Genomic DNA, 22,016 nt, shown 5'->3' on the forward strand with positions numbered 1-22,016 from the left:
ATTTACACTTACATCTACAAACCATAAGTCATTTCATGACACTTATTAGTCCCTGCCCGGACTATAGCGTTCGATCGAACGTTTGACCGCCTATTAATCCATCCGTTGACCGTTTTTTTTTATGTTTTCTTGTGTTTTAACCAAAGTTTAATCGTAGCAATTTTGTTCACTTAAATTTTATCCAAAGTTTTAACTCTGAAAGCGCATTGTACCTCTTATTGCAGGCTTCACGTGGCCCGATGCAAGAAAATTGTGGCAATACTATTTTAACCAAAGTTCTGTCATTTTATATACCATGTCATTTTATATACCATTTCCAATTTGTATTTTATCCAAAGTCTGGAAAATTATGGTGACAAACATGAAACTTAGGTGCATGCAAAGTTTATTATATAGCTGTCACCTCTCACGCAGCTGGCTACCACTGTCTGCCACCGTCTGCCACCTCTCAAGTAGCTCGCTACCACATTAAGGTACCTTCCTAATTTCTGAAGGAAAGGTGATTCTGTAAGCCAAATTGATCGACACAATTTCCATTGCTTATCTCTAGTTTCCACCGTCTTCAATCAAAACTTCATGCTCGAAATGAGTTTCCTTCCTTCCCACTTTCCCTCATCTCCATTTCCAGGATCTGCCCGAGAAATTAAGTAAACGACCGCAATATTTAACTGTAACTTGGAAGAATTCCCGCTTCTGCGACTATCTTGGTCCCAGCCACTTTCCGGGTTGTTTCGATCTGTTCCGTGAGCGCACTTGGCTTTAGGAAGCTTCATATGTGCCGGCTTTAGGTAAATTTGGTTGAATAAATCAACTCTTCGGTTTCAGATTGAGGAAACTTAGTTTTACACGCAAAAAACTCGCTATATTATCTTGTTATTTTAGTTGTAGAGGAAAGTTCCAGTTTACATCGCAAGGAAAGGAACCGTTGATATTTAAAGGAATTGTGAAAAATTTACTATGTTAGAGCGAGGAGTCATTCTTTTGTGAGCTTTTAAACTTTTCCGAACTGGTCTTATTCAAAATAGTGCTGATCGGACTTTCTTGTTTTCTGTTTTTAAAGTCTGAATGAAATTATATACATATGATAAAATTGTAAAGTTTGCGAAAAAAAATGTTGTTTGTGGGTCTTCCATGCCCTCCATGCCGTCAAATTTGAAGTTCATTGTAAGTTTCCTGAATTTTTCAAGATGGTAAACGTTTTCGGCGAGGGATTATTTTATGTTGTTTCCGAGCTCCTGTTGTCTTAGCCCTTTGTGAAGTGTATATCTGATGTAAATTGCATTATAGCGTGGATTCTTGATTTTGAAAGAGACTTTCTAAGGCATTGAACCGGGAATCATAACAGGAGCTTCACTGCAACTCCGCTTACTTTGTATATCAGTGGAAGGGTTTGGACGGAGAAAGTTCTCTTCCGCTGCCTTCAGAGCGTAATATTCTAGAAGGTAGGCTCTCAGAAGTTGCCTCGGTGGAATTTTCAATCTTGAGCAGGGTTATGTGCTTCTGTTTTGAGCGGATTTGCCTTCTGTGTATTTTTAAATATCGGAAATCCGAGGATTTGTTACAAAACATCATCCTGAACGCACGAGGCCTCTTGCATCGAGTGTTAATGGGATTTGCATGTTATCTGTAAATGTGCTGAGTTGTACTTACAACCTGGTATATATCACCGCATTTTGTTTTCCTAATTTTGTTTCTTTTTCATTGGTATGAGATCGGCGAGAAATGGTGGGATTTTCTGTTATCGATTTGTTTTTAGTAGCAAGGCCGGGTTTTGCAGCAAACTTTTGTCCTTTACTTCCGAAGCTTGATCCACTTCTTATTATATATATATATATATATATATATGTTTAAAAGCTACAATGTTTAGCTTGGCAAGTCTTAAAGATATTTTTTCTTCACAAGATCAAAAAGTTTCAAATAAGTTGTATTTAATTTAGTTAATGAACATGTCTAAAAACTATTTCTCCAGGAACCGTTTTCTTTATGTTGCAATTTTAATGTCAATATTCTAATTTATTATGTTGGTAATCCTTTTATAATGTTGCCATTTTTCAGATCCAATTTCCTGGGATTCTGTTTATGTTTTCTGAGGCAAGTTTATCTTCAATTCATTAGAGTTTGTGGAGAATATTATGTGCCATACCTGCGAAACCTTGCAAAAACTCAAAATCTAGGCAATGGGAGGCAGACATTCAAAAAGTATTCGCCCGAGGCGTTACAGTTCTTCTTCGTATGGCCCTTCACCAGCATGGGATTCTTCATCCTATGGTCCTTCACCAGCAGTTCCATCGGAAACTTATGCACAACCAGCACAACCAGCGACTAAACAGAAGTTGCAAAGGAGATACTCCCGAATCGCTGACAATTACAATTCACTTGATGAGGTATTCTTACTCTCCTCGGTTTTTGCATACCATATATGTTGTTAAAAATTAAGTGTTTACTACTTTGCACTTTGGTTTTTGGATGCCATACATGTTAAAAATTAAGGGTTTACTATGCATTTTCAGGATGGGTTGTTGTCATTTCTTTGTGATGGATTTGAAGTCATATGGTTTTTTCTTATTATTAATTAGATATGTGCCTTAGATTATATAACTTATTCGTTTCACCGGTTTTCATATTTCTTAAAGCTTAGTAAACATTTAAATCCAGTGGAATACTTAATTTGAATTGAAAAATAATGCTCATTGTTGAGATCATATTCAGTAGTATTAATTCAAGACAATTAAGTAATTTATTTAGGTCAACAAACAACGCAACAATTTTGGTCAAAGGTTTAGTCAGATTGTAATGCTCTAAAGAACTGGCTTTGCATGGGTTTCGATGTACCTGATTATGATATTTGAGTAATTAGCTTGTATTATCGCATGTATTTCAGTGTGAATTGGCTTGATAAGTTATGGTTATAAGCGCTATGGGGAGAATTCTCTGATTTGTTTCTATTTTTATCTTTTTTGTAGGTGACTGCAGCTCTTGCACAAGCTGGCCTCGAATCTTCCAATTTGATTGTAGGGATTGACTTCACTAAGAGCAATGAGTGGACAGGTAAGTTCTATTATCCATGATCCTGAAGTTTTTAATGTCATAATTTTCATGCAAGTTAAAATTTTAAAATAGCCAATCTGCCTCTATCTAAATGTGGCCCGCTATGTTTATTTGCTCAAGAACTGTTAGTGTGTTTCTGTAGGCAGCTCATATATATTGAATACAACTTCAATCAGTTTTTTAGTTTAAGTTGATAATTCTGCAGGCTTTTTACTTTTCAATCCAAATCAAATTAAAGTCACCACTTCAACATTTTGTTATGGATTTTAGGTGCAAGGTCTTTTAATCGCCGAAGCTTGCACCACATTGGAGACACTCCAAACCCTTATGAACAAGCGATTTCGATAATTGGGAGGACCTTATCTGTATTTGACGAAGACAACTTGATCCCTTGTTTTGGTTTTGGGGATGGCAAGTTTTGATCTCTATTTCGATTGAAAATCTTGTTTGAATTTGGCTCAATTTATTTTTCTTATGTTGGTTAACATGAATTCATAACATATGCAGCAATATGGTTATTGCTAATAACGTGTTGTTTCTTTCACAGCTTTGACACATGATCAAAGTGTGTTTAGTTTCTATCCAGATGATAGGTTATGCAATGGATTTGAAGAAGCGTTGAGATGCTACAGGGAGATAGTCCCACATCTTCGACTGGCTGGTTGGTTAATGAAACTTTGACATTCCACCTGAAGATATGAAGATTAATTACCTTTAGCATTATAAGCCTTAAGCTAGGAAAGAGTGTCTGACTGGTTTACTTGATATGTGTATATGTTGCGTATGTCCTGTGTTTTCTTATACATTTCTTGTATGTTCTTTTCTTATTTAGGGCCAACATCTTTTGCCCCAATTATTGAAGCAGCAATCCGTATTGTGGAACAGAGTGGTGGGCAGTACCATGTTCTCTTGATAATTGCAGATGGACAGGTTGCAAATCTTCTCTATATGGATTGGTTATTAAAATGAATTGTTAGTTTTGATGAAGGGACTGCCTTGTCTGTTGTCTGTTTAGTCAAAATTTTTAGCATTTCTTGATTTATTTATACCACATACCTTGAGAGCAATGGGTGTTATTATTGTTTTACAGGCATTGTTGTTGCATCTGTACAGTGAGCAAAGTTTTGATCCTTATTTTGAATCTTAATGAGAGTCTTCAAGTCCTCTTAGGCACAATTTTTTTTTATGGTCATTAGTATTGTTTTGGTTCTAAACATAAACTTTTGTGAATTGTCATTATGGCCTTTGTTGTTGTGTAAAGTTTTACATTTTCATCGTTGGTTGGATCTATACAAACTAGCAATCTTCAATTCCTCTTCGGTACAAGATTTCTGCACTATTTATAATATATATATTGAGCATGGTTGTTCATGTTGTTTGTGCATTAAGTGTGGTTTTCCTTAATCATGAATCATGATCATAACCTTCCTTGATGCTGCACAGTTTGTTGTTTTTTTTATCATGACAAAAAGTAGAATCTTCAAATCCTCTTGGGCACAAGCTTTCTGCACTTGATCATAATATGGCTGATAATTTTGTGTAGGTAACAAGAAGTGTTGACACTGACAATGGAAAACTGAGTACACAAGAACAGAATACAGTCAATGCAATAGTGGAAGCCAGGTAATCGTATTGATAAAATAGTGTAGTGTCATTGTTTAATTTGGAAGTTCACAATATTTAACATTGAACATATCGCTTTTGTTGCAGTGAATATCCACTGTCAATTGTCTTAGTTGGAGTGGGAGATGGGCCTTGGGACATGATGCGGCAGTTTGATGATAATATTCCAGCTCGAGCATTTGACAACTTCCAGGTTATCTGACATGTTTTTTTTTAAAAAATGGAGAGAAATGTTGTGTAATTTGTACTTCTGTACTTGCATTAATTTGCCAGCTTAATTTGTAATTTTTCTTTTGGTTTTGCAGTTTGTGAACTTTACAGAGATTATGTCAAAGAATGTTGCTCAATCTAGGAAGGAGACTGAGTTTGCCCTTGCATCACTTATGGAAATACCATCTCAGTACAAGGCCACACTGGATCTTCAAATACTGGGGTAGCTTGAATTTTCTTGACATCATTTTCTCCATCTAGATTATAATAGTGAGACTTCTTTAGAGAAAAATTGGTGTCAGTTCTTTTTCTTATCCGCTGATGCCAAGATATGGATAGTTATTGCTGTTTGCTCTTTGTAAGAATTGTTCAAGTATAATTGACAAATCCCACTATACTCTATTTGTTTAAGACTAGAAAATTTGGATGGTTTTTCATAGTAATAGCCCTGGTTCAGAACAACCTGCTACAACTAAGAGTGCATAATGGGATCTTTAAGGTTCATTTCCAGTCGATATGCTACTCTTGAAAACCTCTTTAAAACCTCTATTCCCAACTCAATATATAAAGCTTTCTCTGAGTAACCCCAAGGTTCCTATGCACTCTGACCATAGAATCCATCCATCATATTGTGTAATTACCTCAAATAATTCTTGCAACTTTGCCCTATAGGCTAAGATCTCACTATCCTAGTTCTAACTTGCTTTAATTTAACCACTACCAATGGGCTTGCAAAGAAGTGATAGGCGCAGGAACAAAAGCCATCTCCACAGCTGTTTTCACTATAGTTATATTTACAGATTGTTACAAGATTCCAAAATGGGGAAACCTGTGGAATGCGTGTGTGTCTAAGGACCGTTTTTCTTGAGTTAACTCAACGGTTGCTTCTATTGACCTCTGTATTGATTTGTATGGTTCAATATCCCCACTATACCCTTCATTTCTTCTCTTTCACCATCTGTTTGAAATCCCGATTGATTGAAACTCAACGAACAAACGCAAATTTGTGGGTTGATATTGCAGTCTCTGCTGATAGAGGGCCGAGGAAAATACAACTGCTCGGTAGAGAACAGTAAAACTTGGAATGCTACCAGCAGCCAATGTTCGCCCTACATTGAAACCTGGAAAGACATACCGCCTGCGGCTCGCCGGCGTAGCTTCTTTATCGGCCCTCAATTTTTTGATTGAGGTCAAATAACACATTCACAGATCCTAGATTGTTTAATCTTAACTAATGTCTAAATTGAAGATCTCACTATCACAAGCTAATCTCAAGTTATTGTGTTTTCAATTTCCGAATTTAATCCTGTACAAACTGGTCGGTCAGACATTAGCGGGCTGATTCTTACCTTTCTTGAAATGAAACGATGTTATCTGTGTTGTCCGGCATCGGCTGTTTTTTACTTTTCCTAAAATGAAATGATATTAACAGTGTAGTTGCCGCAGGAACAAATAGATTTAACAAAGATGCTTTTAATCAACGTTTCTATTGAATTATGCATTTAATTCAGCAATGAATTTTATTATAAAATACAAGTTAGTAATATTAACTTTTTATATGCATTTAATTCAGCAATGAATTTTATTAAAATACAAGTTAGTAATATTAATTTTTTAAATAATAGGTTGACAGGATATTTATTACTCAATAACACTTGGAAATTTGGAGTTAAGAAATTATTTTAAAATTTTCTATTATTTGAAATAATTTTTCCCTTTCACAAATATATTTTAAACTAATTAAAACTAATCAAATCAATATTATATTTCTAAAATCTTCAAATAATTTAATTTGTAATTTTGAAATATTTACCGCAACGCCCAGCTTTACCCGAAGCAACAACAAGAGAAAGAAACAAGGAAAGATCTGTGAGGGTTGCCATGCTGTGCAATTTCCACTCTCCATTATGAAATATACGAACTGTTGTACTGCCAAACCATACTTTGAATCTCTTTATAACATGTTTATGAGTGTTGTTCAGACTTTGAATGCTATTCATCTGCTTTCATACAAAAAAATCTATTTTTGCATGTCCCGGCTCTCTTTCTGGCTCAAATATCTCACCCAGAAGATAATTCTGCAATGAGGAACTATCGCAATTGTCGTACATTTTTCCTCTGCCTTCTATATATTTTTCCTCACTCGAAAATCAACACTTGTTCAACCACATTTCCGTCATGCATTGTAATTCTCTGTATTTAGCCACGTCTCTGAACTGTCCCAGTTGTCATACATTTTTCCTCGAGTTACCATACACATTTTTTCTTACTCGAGAATCGACACTTCTTCAACCACGTTTCCGTCATGCACAATGATTCTCTGTCTTTAGCCACATCTCCCTAAAATATTGCAATTATTTAAAAGATTATTATATTTTACACAAGCTTATGAGATTTGACTTCCTAATGTAATGTTTAGAATCTAAGTTGGAAATCAATGTGCTTAACTGAGTTGGAAATCGCTTAATCACTGCTTGTATCTATAACTAATTGATTCTACCTCCGCATTTCCAACCCTATTAGAACTAGAACACAAGGAACAACGGACCTGCAGATGGTTACACTTTTTAAAAAAACATTTGGTTCCATCTCTATTTCGTGGGTTAAATATTTAAATCATATGAGAGAAAGCGAGTAAGCATAAATCATATAATGTTTAAACCATAAGTTTGGCAATGCGCCTGATGAACATAATATTTATTGTATAATAATAATGTCACGACAAGCTTAAGCCTTAAAGTACGATTTTTCTTCTGCTTATACAATCGACAAATGACACCAACGACAAACAGTTAAGAAAGGTGAAACAACAGCTTGCTTGTTCTGAAACTGCTGGTTCTAGGCTTCTTTTCTACATGTCTTGATTATTCTATGTCTTGCTTATTCTAAGAGTTTGCATTGTGGTTGTGGCAGACCCCAACAGGGACTACCGCCACGGCAGTGGCTCTCTTGTTTACATAACACTTTCTTTTAAGTAATGAATTTAATGAAACTAGAAAAAAAACCATAACTATTTTGGAAATAACTCTTAGTTTTTGATTTGTGTATCCTAAAAATATTCTAGAATATTTTATTCAAGTTAAATCCCTACCATCCTCCTAATAATTATGGATAACTAAATTGAAATTTTGAAAGCCTTAGTCCAAAATAGATATACTTATTATCATAATAATAAACTAATAAAAAACAAAGTAAATATTATTATAAAGTCTTGATATTTTTATTAGAAATATATATCTATATATCTATCTATCAATAATAATAATAATAATAATAATAATAATAATAATAATAATAATAACAACAACATAAACATATATAGTAATATATATTTTGAGCACCTAGTTATAGGGTAATTAGTCCAAAATTCATGAGGGTTCAACATCATAAGTATAACAAAGCTATCTAAGAGAGCACTACAGAAACAAAATCTGAAAACAAGTATGAAGAATTAAGCATCAGATGAATCTATCATAATTTTGAAGGAGCATGCAACCTTATTTTGCATTAAAAATGAAGCTTTACGGGGGCAATCCTTTCCTCAATCCTCTCTAAATGGTATTTAGGGTTGTATTGATAGCCTTTAACGTCTTCCAAGACAAAAAAATGTCTTATATGTCTTTGTTCTATTGAGATTCTACAAAGTAAAGTCCCCATCTTCCAATAAATGGCTAGAGATTCATAATAGTCCATCTACCAAGTTCCTAGAGGGATCAAATCTCTTTTCTCTATAAAAGAGATTTGCAACTCAAGGAATTTGATCCCTCTTGGTGCTTGGTATATATGGAGTTAATGTCATCTAAGCTGGTTTAATTATTAATTACGAATATAAATATAATTATTAATTTTATATTTTATATATTTTTTGTTTTATTGTTAGGTTTGCAACTCAAGAAATTTGATCCCTCTTAGGGCTTGGTAGATATGGAGTTAAGATGAATATAATATGGTTTAGTTATTAATTATAAATATAAATATAATTATTAATTATTAGTTTTATATTTTTTTAGTTTTATTTTTATTTTATTTGCACTTATTCAAAATGTTGAACATTACAATGTATCTATTGTACTGGTATCAAATATTTGCATAGGAGTTAAGTTTACATATGAACCTTAAATATAAAGAATTTTTTTAATAATATATGGATTAGGTGAGAGGAAAACTTCTATAAAATAGAATATTCTAGCATTATATTTTACTCAATATGTATTACTACTCTGCAACTTAAATATTACATTTTAAGTAATATTTCCATAAAAGCGTTTTACAGGTTACATGATTCAACACTATTATCTTCTATAGCTAATTATGTATCTAAATATAACATCAAATTAAGATGAATCTAGGCTAGCTTAATTTCCCTCTTATCTATGATATATTCCACATAAATTCCATGCATCAATACCATGGGTCATTTTCATTTTTTTATTATTAATTTTTATAGAGCTATTTTAATTTTATTTTATTTACAACTAATTAATATGTTTACATTATATTACATTACATTAAATTACACATCTCTATCATATTTTACTTTTATTTTTACTAAGTCAAAACCTTTACATTAATGTTATACATCCCAACATACCCAATAAAAATGAATAATTTTATTAAAAAAAAAAAAATATTATATTATATTGTAAAATAAAAATATTAAATTAAAAATCTAAAATCCACCAATTTTAAATTAATTATTTTACTTTAATTATTTCACATTTTTTACCAACAAAATTTCATTCGTATGTATGGTCAAATGAAACCAATTCCACGTAGCTTGATATTTTACTTATACATAATAATACATTATAACCCATATTACCATCAGAACTACCATTTACTAATATCACATTAAAAAAAATATCCTCATTATATTGCAAAATAACTAACCACGAGAGATTGTTTGCAAGAATGTTAATAATTCTTCACATATCATTATATTTATGTGATATCTGTAAGTAGATATTTATTTGAGCGCATACCATTTATGAATTACTAGCATTTACTAATATTACATTAAAAAATATCTTAATTATATTGCAAAATAATTAACTACGAGAGATTGTCAACAAGAATGTATATCATTATATTTATCTAATATCTGTAAGTAGATATTTATTTGAGCGCATACCATTTATGAATTAGTGCCAAACTTGTACAAAAAACCACTTGATTCCAGGGTAACAAATGTCATTTACTAACTTATTTATGAATTACAATTGCATCTTTCCATAATTAAACTTTGCCATAGTTTAATTTATGCTATAGTTTAATGAGACTGTTTGTTTTGTTCTGAAAGTCATGGAAATTCCGGTCATATTTTGATATAAGGATTTTTATAAATATAAGTTACAGTTGTTAAACTTCAAAATTTTAGGTGTTATAAATGTTTTTGATGATTCTGAATCTATTTCCACCATAAAAAAACATGATTCAAACACTGTCTCTACAAGATTTTTTGATTTTTTTTATGCGGATTTTGGCCACTTTTCGCTGAATCTATTTCTACCATAAAAGCATGATTCAAACACGGCCTCTACAAAATTTTATGATTTTTTTTACCCAGATTCCGACCACTTTTAATCGTCCAAACAATTCCATTGCCTCACTCCTTAAAATTTGCTTACTATATTGTTATCCTCTCAAGGTTTACCAACCACGCTCCAAGTTAATAAATGCCATTTACTAACCTATTTATGAATTACAGCTACACCTTCGCATAATTAAACTTTGCTTACTATATTGTCATTCACTCAAGGTTTACCAAGAGCATTAGGTATTCTAAATTGTCATTATGAAATACAACTTATGAAATGTATTAACATGGGTTGTATGGCTCTCAAATCCCAAGGGACCCCTCCAGGTGTGGACACTGTAACTCAACCAGCTAGTGATGATCCTGCGGCTAGATCACAAGATTTTGATCCGACGCTTGTAATATTTCCACCAAGGTTTAGGGTAACGGTTTTGGTGGGACGACTGTCAACGATGGTCATTTTCTTTCACTGGAGGATGAAGGTTGCGCCGCAACCCATTTCTGAGTAACAATTCTCTACAATAGAATGGATTTCAAGAAGGTTTCCAACCTTACACTTGAAAGACCTTAATTCCTACCTTGGCCTACATTTTCTGAAAATTTCTGAGGCCATTCTTTCCCTAGCATTAAATCCTCACTGTTCTCAGCTTAGTCCTTGCAGTGTCAAAATATTCAGTTATTTTCCTAACTCCTCTCGGGTAATTGGTGATTCTTCATATTACTGAAGGTGGATAACGTTCTTCTCGCCTAGCTTGGTTGGAGTACGTTCAAAATCTGCTCAGCCTTGCAGTTTTCACTGTTCAGTAAATCAAGTAAAGGGTCTTCTACGCATTCAATTTTCAAAAAGGTTATCTTATGTTTTGTTTGGGACCCTAACAGATGGTGATTCTCTTATGTAGGCCGAACAATTCCATATAAGTTTCCTTTACCAGCAGAATGAAGGAACTTGCTCGTATGAACAACCCTTCCACTCTAGGTTGGAATTTGTAGTTATCTGAAGTCCCTCTTTTGTTTTTGGTACGTTTTTCCCTCTTGGGCATGTTTGGAGATTTACCAGCCCTCAAGGAAGTTTTCTTCCTGGTTATTCAATAATTGTTCTTTTTTTCTTACATGTTAAGGTTTTGGTACCTCAGTATTTAAGCCCTCAGAGGAATGAGCCACGACCTTCCTCGAATCGAGTCATCTTTACAGATACATTCATATGGTGTGCACAATGCATCACACATATGGTGTACACAATGCATCACACGATCTTACTATTGATTGTTAAGAGGTGGTTATAGGAGAGGGATTCCCTCAGATTTCAAATTCCCTATTTTTATAGAGCATATTTGATATAATTTTGTAACATTGTTTAATTTCCTCAAAATCATATGGAAGTCCTTATCATCATTTCCTTTTTCTTTCAACAACACTTATGCTACATTATAAATCGTTCTCCCTATTTAATGCTCCTACTGGTTTCCATACATTTTTTTAATGAAGTACTCAACCCAAGAATCCCTTTGGCTCTAGTTTCCAGTGTTTTTAATCTTCTTGCAATTTAGTTACAGGAAGACGATCTCTTTAATTAAGTTCCTTGTTACTTAATTAGCCATTGACTAGATGACCCCTCTCGAGGGTTTTGACATATTTGGCTTGGATGGGATATGTCTATCTTTGCTAGTTTCTGTTTAATGGAAAAAAATGTTTTAAAGGAAAGTTGTTCTTGTTCATTTTACTTATTTTTACATTCATTGTTCTGCCATGTTTCCTAGAAATAATATTTTCCCTCTTTCTTGCAGGTAGCCTATGATATTCCATCTATTACATTTATTGTTCTCAATTCAATTATGATTGTGAATTGCTTTGTGTTCCAATGCTATGGAATTACATGCTTGCTAGTTGGTATGGTTTTGGTTTTCCCAGTTATGCACATAATTTAGCCACTAATTATTCATGGGGTTTTCTATTCCCTACCTTCCTCAAGGTTACTTAGTTCTTTATTAATTGAATTTAAGTAGAAAGATTTAGAATCAACCTAGATTAAATGGGAAATTTGGCAGAATTTCCTTCTCCAAAACCCCCTCACTGTTGTCTTCCTAGATAAATTTTATTTCGACCACACACCCTTTTATTTATGAACTATACTTCTTGACAACATAGTAAATTTTCCTTCTTATATGTATAGTCTTTGCTCTAATTTATGCAAATATTATCTAGACTATCTATAATAAATGTACTCTACTAGTTAAACAAAAGTTTTCGTAACTAGTATTACTTCAATAATTCTAACAACATGATACTAATTCTTATCTACAATATGCATTCTAGTCACAATTTCATCAGTAATACTAATAGTAAGGAATTAATACTTATATGAAATGTGCACAACTAACTAAGAAGACGAAATAAGAATGGGATTGTTCCTCCCTTCCAATGGAACTAGAAATTACATCTGAGTTCCCCACCTATCTTTTCCTCTTGCTATACAGTTGATACATGACAACCTTTCCAAACTAATTATTTCTTAGAACTCTATACCTACCTAGTCCAATTTGGAATATCAGATCTCCCAAAATCTGATTAGAGGGTCTCCACTAGTTCCAACCATCTCAGGAAAACTCTTGCGGAAAAATAATGCTCAATCTCTCTTTCTTAAGCGGTTCTGCCTCCCCTTGGTGGCGAACCCCTACCTTGACCCTCCTGATATCTTTTATCTCTAGGGTTCAGGAAAGAAAGGAGATAACTGCCTCAACTGTATGGAAGTTATCAAACTTAGTTCATGAGTCCTAATTCGTCCTCCTTCTTGATCTCAACAATTTTATTTTATTAGAAAAATTAACTTAACAATTAACAACAGTTGTTAACAAGTCTTTTCTTAATCAATTGTTTGTCATAACTAGAATCAAAAGTAAATAGCAAAAGTAACTATAAATATTACCCCCAGATTTCAGGGTGTTACATCTTTCCCTCTTAGTGCAGAACACCGTCCTCTATGTTCAGTCATGTTCTTGAAACAAATTTGGATATGTTTGTCGCATGAAATCCTTGTCTTCTCAGGTGGCCTCTTCTGAGTTAAAGTGTTTCCATTGCACTTTAATTTGGGTAATGACTCGCTTCGACAATGTTGTTTCTCTACCAGCGCTTCTCCATCTGGATTGACCTGGTCATAACATGATTCACATTAATTATCTTTACCGATAAACTTAAAATGACATATGCATACATACAAAATAACCTTATTGGGTTACCTCTATGTCCTTTCAGTCAATGATATGCCTGGGGTCATATATGTATTTTTTTAATAATGACACATGGAACACATTATGAACTCTCATATGGTTGGGCAATGCCAGTTGGTATGCAACTGGCCCTATTCTTTCCAATACTTGGAAGGGTCCACAAAACTGGGGTGCTAGTTTTTCACAACTTCCCCATTTTATGGTATTTTCCTTGGTCTAATCTGCACATACACGTGGTCCCCAATCTGAAATTCTGTAAGAGTTTTCCTTTTATCATCATACGTTTTTTGTCGATCCTAGGAAACCTTCAAATTTTGGTGAACTTTTCTTACAGTTTTCTCCATTTCCGCTAACATGTCAGGTCCCAATATTAATTTATCTCTAGGGCTACTCCAGTTATAGGGTGTTCTACAATGTTTCCCATATAATACATCAAAATGGCTCATCTTCAGGGATTCATGATAATTGTTACTATAAGCGAACTCAACCAGGTGTAGGTACTCTTCCCACTTGGTAGGTTGTTGCATTACATACATCCGTAGCATATCCTCAAGTTCTTGATTTATGTGTTCCGTTTCTCCATCGATTTGCGGATGGTAAGGAATACTAAACTAGATTTGAGTACCCAGGCCTATAAATAGAGCTCTCCAAAATACGATGGTAAACTTCACGTCTCGATCCAAGATTATCACTTTTGACATACTGTGCAATCTGACTATTTTCGTCATAAAAATGTTAGTAATTTGAACAGTTTGATAGGTAGATTTTACAGGAATAAAATGGGTTGACTTACTCAATTTATCCACAACCACCATAATAGACTCATTTTGTTTCTTTGATTTAAGTAAAACAATTATAAAATCCATTGTTATAGTATCCTATTTCCACTCGGGAATGGGTAGCTTAGTGAATTAATCTTGCTAGATGCTGATGTTCGGATTTTACATGCTAGCATTTAAGAAATTTAGATAAGTATTGAGCAATATCTTTCCTCATACCCAGCCAAACATATCATTTCCTAATTGCTGAAAACAATTTCTGATAACCAATATGAGCTACATAGGGGCTTCAGTGAAACTCAACCAGTAAGATTTTCTTAATTACCATCTGGTTAGGTAAATAAACCCTTCCCTTGTAGCTCAATAAATTATTGTTATTAATGTTGTAATCTCCCATTTTTCCATCATTTAGAATTTGTTTTGTTTCTTTCAATAAGAACCTGCATTTTGGGTCCTTTTATGTAGCCTCTCTTATCTAATCGGAACAATTTGTCTACACTTGACTGTAGGAAATTTCTTATACACGATGTCGTTTTCTACTCAATGCATCAACAACACGATTTTCCTTACTTTTCAGGTGTTTGTTATCAAAATCAAACTCGCTTGGAAAAGATGTCCACTTGGCTTGTGGTGCATTTATGTTGGGTTGTTTGAAGAAACTTGTTAAACTACTATGATCAGTTAACAAAAAGAACCTTTTTCCTAACATGTAGTGTTGCCATATATTAAGAGAATGGACCACTATTGTTAGTTCCATATCATATGGAGAGTATTTATATTCATAATTTTTTAATTTACGATATTCGTGTGCTACCACCCTACCTTCTTGCATCAGCACTCCCCCGACTCCTTCCTTACATGCATCTATGCAAATAGTAAATTCCTTCTCAGGATCAACAATTTTTAACACTGGGGTTGTTGTTAATAAGTGCTTGAAATGATCAAAGCTTTCTTGATAGTCCACTGAAAACTTAAACAACTTCCCATTCCTCTGTAGAGAAATTATCGGGTAGGAAATTCAGGAAAAACCCTCAATAAAGTGTTGATAATAACCAGTCAATCCCATAAATGATCAAATGTCTGCCACTAAGTTGCAGGAAATGTTGGAGAAGGGTCCGTTTCCAGCCGAAAATGAAACAAAAACAAGGAAACTCATATCGTATAGCCTGGAAAGTCATTTCTAGCTATACTGGCCCGTTTCTCGAGGAGGAAACGTGGCCAGTACAACCGGAAACGAATTTCTAGACCGTACAACGGAGTTTCATCTTCTAACTTGAATTTTTCTTATATTTTGTTTTTATTTTTTCACTTCTAATTTTTTATTAGGTGACTAAAATATCTTATGGATGCTTCTAGATGCCTCTCAAGCTATAAAAAAGAGGATTTTTGTAAGTGGGGTAGCCTAATGTTCAAGCCTATGCCTCTAGTGTTGATATGCTATTTATGGTAATGTTAAATTCTTAAAGTAAAAGTGACATTCTCCATTATTTTTCATTTTCATCCTTTTACTTTTGAACATTACCATGAAATGACTTAAGATGTTTGAGAGTGGTTTCACCCTCATTGGATTTCATATGGAGAAATTAGGATTTTATATCTCACTCAAAATCCAGCAGACTTATCTGTTTTTCAGGATTTCGGGATTGTGGGGATTGCAATGTTTCCATTGGATTTTGTCATGTACTAGGGTATGGAACTTGTATTTAATCAAGAGAACCAACACCTCTTTGCAGGGGAGACTCCCAATAATCAAGAGCATGTAGGGTACTAGGGTATGGAATTTGCATTTAATCAAAAGAGCTAAGGTCATTCGACTATCTAGGAGGAGACTTCCAATCAAGCACGAGACAAGAAATTAGAAATTTCTCATGGCTGATTTTGAATATTGCTATTTTCTTTATGTGATCATTCATGAGTAAATGTGATGTAAATTTAGAGACTTATAGTTTATGCATTGACAATTGACAATTTAATCATAATGTAATAAATTAGAATTCATCATATATGCTTTATGATTGCACATTATTTCCTAAATGTCCTAATATATATATATATATATATATATATATTAGGACATTTAGGAAATAATGTGCAATCATAAAGCATATATGATGAATTCTAATTTATTACATTATGATATATATATTACGTTTCCCTATTTCCAAAATTTGGGGGGGTCACGTTTCGTACCCGTGCCCGTTTTGGAAACTCTTACCCATTTCCCCATTTCGTGCAACTTAGGTCTGCCACATTTTTTGGGACGGGCCATTGCATAATAGCGCTGATCATTTCTGGATCTACAATTATGCCTTCAATATAAATAACATGTCCCAAATACCAAATTTGGTCCTTATAGAAATCACATCTACTAAATTTCACATAGAGCTTATTCTCCCTTAATGTGTGCAATACTATCCGCAGAATCTCTTCATATTCCTCCATAATTTTTTGAATAAATTAATATGTTTTCAATAAAAATCAAAACCAATTTATCTAAATAAGGATGGAAGATTCCATGCATTAAGTTCATGAAAGTTGCACGAGCATTAGTGAGGTCAAAAGGTAAAACAACAAATTCATAGTGACTGTAGTGGGTTATGAAGGTTGTTTTGCAAATATCCTCATCTGATGATAACCTGACCTCAAGTCAATTTTAGAGAACACTGTGGCCCCCTTGACTTGATCAAACAAATCATTGATTCTTGGTAGCATGTATCTATTTTTAACAGTTAATTTATTCAACTATCGATAGTCAATACATAATCTCAAGGTACTGCCATTCTTTCTTACAAACAACACTGAGCTCGCCATGGTGACACACTCGGATGAATGTATCCTTTTTCAAGTAGTTCGTACAACTGCATCTTAAGTTTAGTTAATTCCAGAATATTCATTTGATAAGGCGTTTTTGAAACTAGAGTAGCTCCTGGAATTAATTCTATGGGAAAATCAATATCCATTTTTCGAGGTAAACAGAGAATTTCTTCCAGAAAGACATCAACGTACTCCTGAACTGCTGGTATGTTTTCCATTGTACTTAATTTATCTTTGTAATTGTTGCAACCCACCTGCATCGCATAAATATGACAACCCTTTCGGAGGCATTTTCTTAATAGGTTAGCGGTCATGGGTCACAACTTAATATTCCTCTTTATACCCTGAATCTCCTACCTGACACCTCTTTCGATGAGGAAGCTAATAGTTTTATCTCCGAAATTTACAAGAGACCAGTGGCTCTCTAACTAATCCATACCAATTAATACATCGTAGGATCCTAGGGGTAAAACATTTAGAGTCACTTTAATCTGTTGTCCTGCAATTTTGACAGGACAATCCTCTACTTTAGCAGTGACTTCCCTTCTCGCTCTTGTGGCTAGTTGTACCATCCATGGGCTGCTGAATTTAATGGTTTGTATACTAGATAGGTCTACAACTTTTAGACTCATGTAAATCAAACTTGCTCCTAGGTCTATCAAAATAGAAATAGAACAATCAACAATCCTACCTTCAAATTCCACCATTTTGGGTTGATATTTGGCCTGGTGATCATATAAAGTTGCATTAATCCTTGCAATGCTCCTTGCCACGTCACCCACTGTAGAAGTCTCTTGAATATGTGATGTTGTATCTGCACGAGCCCGATGGGGAAAGTTATTATAGTAGTGGGGTTCTTAATAGTGCCAAATTTGTAAGGGAGGCTTTTGTATTTGTATAGATTCAGGTTTACTGGGTGCTTCACCCTGTCTTTTTTCAATCGGTATTTTTTATTTTTGCTGACTTTTCCCAGGGCTGTTACTTTGCTTCTTCAAAAAAGTGTTTTTTCCACCAGCCACCTTCATGTTCCTACTCGAGAAATCTTTCTTTTCCTTCTTTTTCATCCAATTCTTGTCACTTTCCCCCCTTGACTTCATGTGCTGATAAGAAAATAGAGCTTTGTGGATAGCTTCATCCATAGTCCTCGAGTTGTCAAATTCCAACTTTTCTTTTATAAATGTAGGGAGGATGCTAACTAATCTTTTCACTTTTGCCTTCTCACCGTGAATGTATTGAACATGCCTTAGTAGAGATGTAAACTTTGTTATATATTTATCTATAGACTACTACCCAAGTTTCAAATCATGGAATTATTTTTCTTTTTCATTGTAGAACCTTTCTATTAAGTAGTTACCCTTGAAATTCTTATGAAAATTTTCCCATGTGGTATATTTTTCATCAATATTTCTCACATTATTTAGCTCTTCCCACCATAAGGTGGCCTTACTTTGCAACTGATAAACAGCCAGCCTCGATTTTACATTATCATCATACTCATAAATTTGAAAGTACTCGTTCATATTGATCAACAAAGCTTCTGTAGACTCTTCCATTTCCCCATTAAACAGAGATGGTTTAATTTTTTTGAATTCTCCCTATAATTCTGTCTTTTGCCTCTTGGTTCCCTTTATGCCAGAAGCATTCTCAGATCCATCTTCATGCTCAATTCGATCTCCCTCGGTCTCTTGGTGATTTTATTCTTGAGCATGTACTTTAGTTTTGTTCCCTCCATCAAGGCTAAGTGTGGGGTCTCTATGATTTTGTCTATCAGAGAGACTTTTTTGGATTATTTCCTATTCCAACCTCATCAACTCATTATCAGCACACAGATTAGCCATCTCTATATGCAACTATTGCACATTCTCGAACATTACAATGTTGGAATTGTTAGTCTCTCCAGCTAGCTAGACACACATCTCTATGTTTTCTTGAGAAATAGTACGGACCCTGAAACCACTGAGGGTCTTCCATGAGAAGGAATTTCAGCTCCTCTCCTCATGGTTCCTTAGTTATCGGTCACTGTGGAACAATTACAGTTTGTCATATTTAGGTGCCCAATCAGGTCATAACGTTGCAACCTGTGCTCTGACACCATTTGTAATGCATAATACCATCACAACTATCATTTACCAATATTACATAGAAAAACAAATATTTATTATATCGCAGAATAACTAACCATGAGACTATTATTAACAAGAATGTTCATAATTATTCACATATCATTATATTTATGTAATATCTACAGGTAGATATTTATTTGAGCACATACCATTTATGAATTATTGGCCAACTCGTATAGATAACCACTTTACTCGAGGTTAATAAATGTCATTTACTAACTTTTTATGAATTATAACCGCACCTTCGCATAATTAAACTTTTCTTACTATATTGTTATTCACTCAAGGTTTACCAACCGTGTTGCGTATTCTAAATTGTCATTATGAAATACAACTTATGAAATGCATTAACATGGGTTGGATGGATTTCAAATCCTGAGAGACCGCTCCAGGTGTGGACACTCTCCATCAACCACTTGGATATGATCCTCTGGCCAGAACACAAGATTTGATATGACGACTGTAATCTTTCCACCAAGGTTTAGGGTAACGGTTTTTCTAGGACGGCTGTCGACAGTGATCATTTGCTTTCCCCAAAGGATGGAGGTTGCTCTGTAACCCATTTCTTAGTACTAGTTCTCTACAATATAATGGCCTTCAAATAGGTTTCCAACTTACCCTTGAAAGAAATTACTACCTACCCTGGCTTGGATTTTTTGAAAAATTTTGAGGCCATTCTTTCCCTAGCATTAAGGCCTCACTGTTCTCAGCTCAGTTCTTACAATGTATAAATATTCAGTTATTTTCCTAACTCCTCTCAGGTAATTGGTGGTTGTTGATATTACCAAAGGCGAATAATGTTCTTCTCGTCTAGTTGGTTTGAATTACATTCTGAATCTGCTCAGTCTTCCTATTTTTAGCAAATCAGGAAAAGGGTCTTCTCCTACCCATTCAACTTTCAGAAAGGTTATCTTATGTTTTGTTTGGGACCCTAACAGATGGTGGTTCTCCTTGTGCAGGCAGAGTGATGCCATAACAGTTTCCCTTACTAGAGAAATGAAGGAACATGCTCATATGAACAACCCTTCTGCTCCAGATTGTCATCTACAGTTATCTAAAGTCCATCTTTTGGTTTTGGAATTTTTTTCCCTCTTGGTCATGTTTGGGGATTTACCATCCCTCAAAGAGGGTTTCTTCCTGGTTATTCAATATTTTTTCTTTTTTTGGCATGTTAAGTTTTTTGTACCTTGGTATTTATTCCCTCAGAGGAATGAGACACAACCTTACTCCAGCTAATTCATCTTTGGGGACACAACCATACATTGTGCACAGTGCATCATATGATCTTACTGTTGATCGTTAAGAGGTGAATACAAGAGAGGGCTTCCCTCTGATTTCAACTTCCTATTTTATAGAGCATATTTGATATAATTTTGTAATGCTGTTTAATTTCCTCAGAATCGTATGGAAGTCTTTACAATCAACTGTTTAATTTCCTCAAAATTGTATTGAAGTCCTTATAGTCATTTCCTTTTTGTTTTGAAAGAACTTATGCTACATTATAAATAATTTTTCCTATTTAATGCTACTGTTAATTTTCATACTTTTTTAAATGAAGTACTCGACCCCAAAAGCCCTTTGGCTCTGGTTTCCAGTGTTTAATCCACCTGCAAATTTAGTTACAAAGAAAATGGTCCCTTTATTTAAGTTCCTTGTTACTTTATTTTCCATTGACAAGCTGACCCCTCTCGAGGGTTTCAACAGCTTTGGCTTGGCTCAAATATACAATGTCTAATCTTTTCTAGTTTATTTTTAATGGAAAAACTATTTAAAAGGAAAGTTGTCCTTATTCATTTTACTTATTTGTCCATTCATTGTTCTACCATGTCTCCCAGAAATAATGTTTTCCCTCTTTCTTTCATGTAGCCTATGAAATACTAGCTATTACATTTACTGTTTTCGATTCAATTATGATTGTGAATTGCTTTGTATTCCAAGGTTGTGGAATTAGATGCTTTCTAGTTGCTATGGTTTTTGTTTTCTAGGTTATGCACAAAATTTAGCAAGTGATTATTCACCAAGTTTTCTATTCCCTTCCTTCCTCAAGGTTACTCAGTTCTTTATTAATTGAATTTAAGTAGCAAGATTTAGAATTGACCTAGATTAAATGGGAAGTTAGGCATAATTTCCTTCTCTAAAACTCCCTCACTATTATCTTCCTAGATAAATTTAATTTTGGCCACACACCCATTTATTTCTAAACTACACTTCCCAACAACAGAGTAAATTTTCAGTCTTATATGTACAGTCTCCGCTCTAATTTCTGCAAACATTATCTACACTATCTATAATAAATGTACTCTATCAGTTAAACAGAAGTTTCAATAAATACTATTACTTGGATAACTCTAACAACATGATACTAATGCTTATCTGCAATGTCCACACTAGTCACAATTTCATCAATATTACTAACATCAAGGAATTACTAATTATTTGAAATGTGCACAACCACCCAAGAAGACGGAATAAGAATGGGACTACTCCTCCCTTCCAATGGAACTGGGAATTATGTCTGAGTTCCCCATATATTTTCCTCTTCCTGTACAATTGATACCTCGTAGCCTTTCCAAGATACCTCTTTTTGAGACCTCTAGGCCTGCCTGGTCCACTCTATAATATGAGATCCCCCAAAATATGATCGGAAGGTCTCCATTAG

The 22,016-nt window shown here is 34.1% G+C and overlaps 1 protein-coding gene across 1 annotated transcript; it reads left to right on the forward strand.

The window, feature by feature from the left end:
• Positions 1 to 544: 544 nt before the first annotated feature.
• LOC149256174 (E3 ubiquitin-protein ligase RGLG5-like) lies at positions 545 to 5,123 on the forward strand. Its single transcript, XM_089460675.1, has 9 exons — positions 545 to 788; positions 2,056 to 2,384; positions 2,964 to 3,048; positions 3,319 to 3,459; positions 3,596 to 3,709; positions 3,881 to 3,978; positions 4,592 to 4,671; positions 4,759 to 4,864; positions 4,977 to 5,123. The coding sequence occupies exons 2-9, from the start codon at positions 2,178 to 2,180 to the stop codon at positions 5,106 to 5,108; spliced, it is 963 nt and encodes a 320-aa protein (XP_089316801.1). The 5' UTR covers positions 545 to 788; positions 2,056 to 2,177; the 3' UTR covers positions 5,109 to 5,123.
• Positions 5,124 to 22,016: the final 16,893 nt, after the last annotated feature.

The sequence above is a fragment of the Pinus tabuliformis genome, chromosome 7, assembly GCF_031772625.1.
Source record: "Pinus tabuliformis cultivar Carrire ecotype Pingquan chromosome 7, CPIR1, whole genome shotgun sequence".
Lineage (NCBI taxonomy): Eukaryota > Viridiplantae > Streptophyta > Pinopsida > Pinales > Pinaceae > Pinus > Pinus tabuliformis.

What these genes read in the sequence shown, in the direction of transcription:
- LOC149256174 (XM_089460675.1), top strand. Translation starts at nt 2,178, where the DNA reads ATGGGAGGCAGACATTCAAAAAGTATTCGCCCGAGGCGTTACAGTTCT. An exon ending in TGATAATTGCAGATGGACAG is followed by an intron (nt 3,979 to 4,591) that starts GTTGCAAATCTT and finishes AATTTTGTGTAG; the next exon opens with GTAACAAGAAGTGTTGACAC. An exon ending in GAGCATTTGACAACTTCCAG is followed by an intron (nt 4,865 to 4,976) that starts GTTATCTGACAT and finishes TTGGTTTTGCAG; the next exon opens with TTTGTGAACTTTACAGAGAT.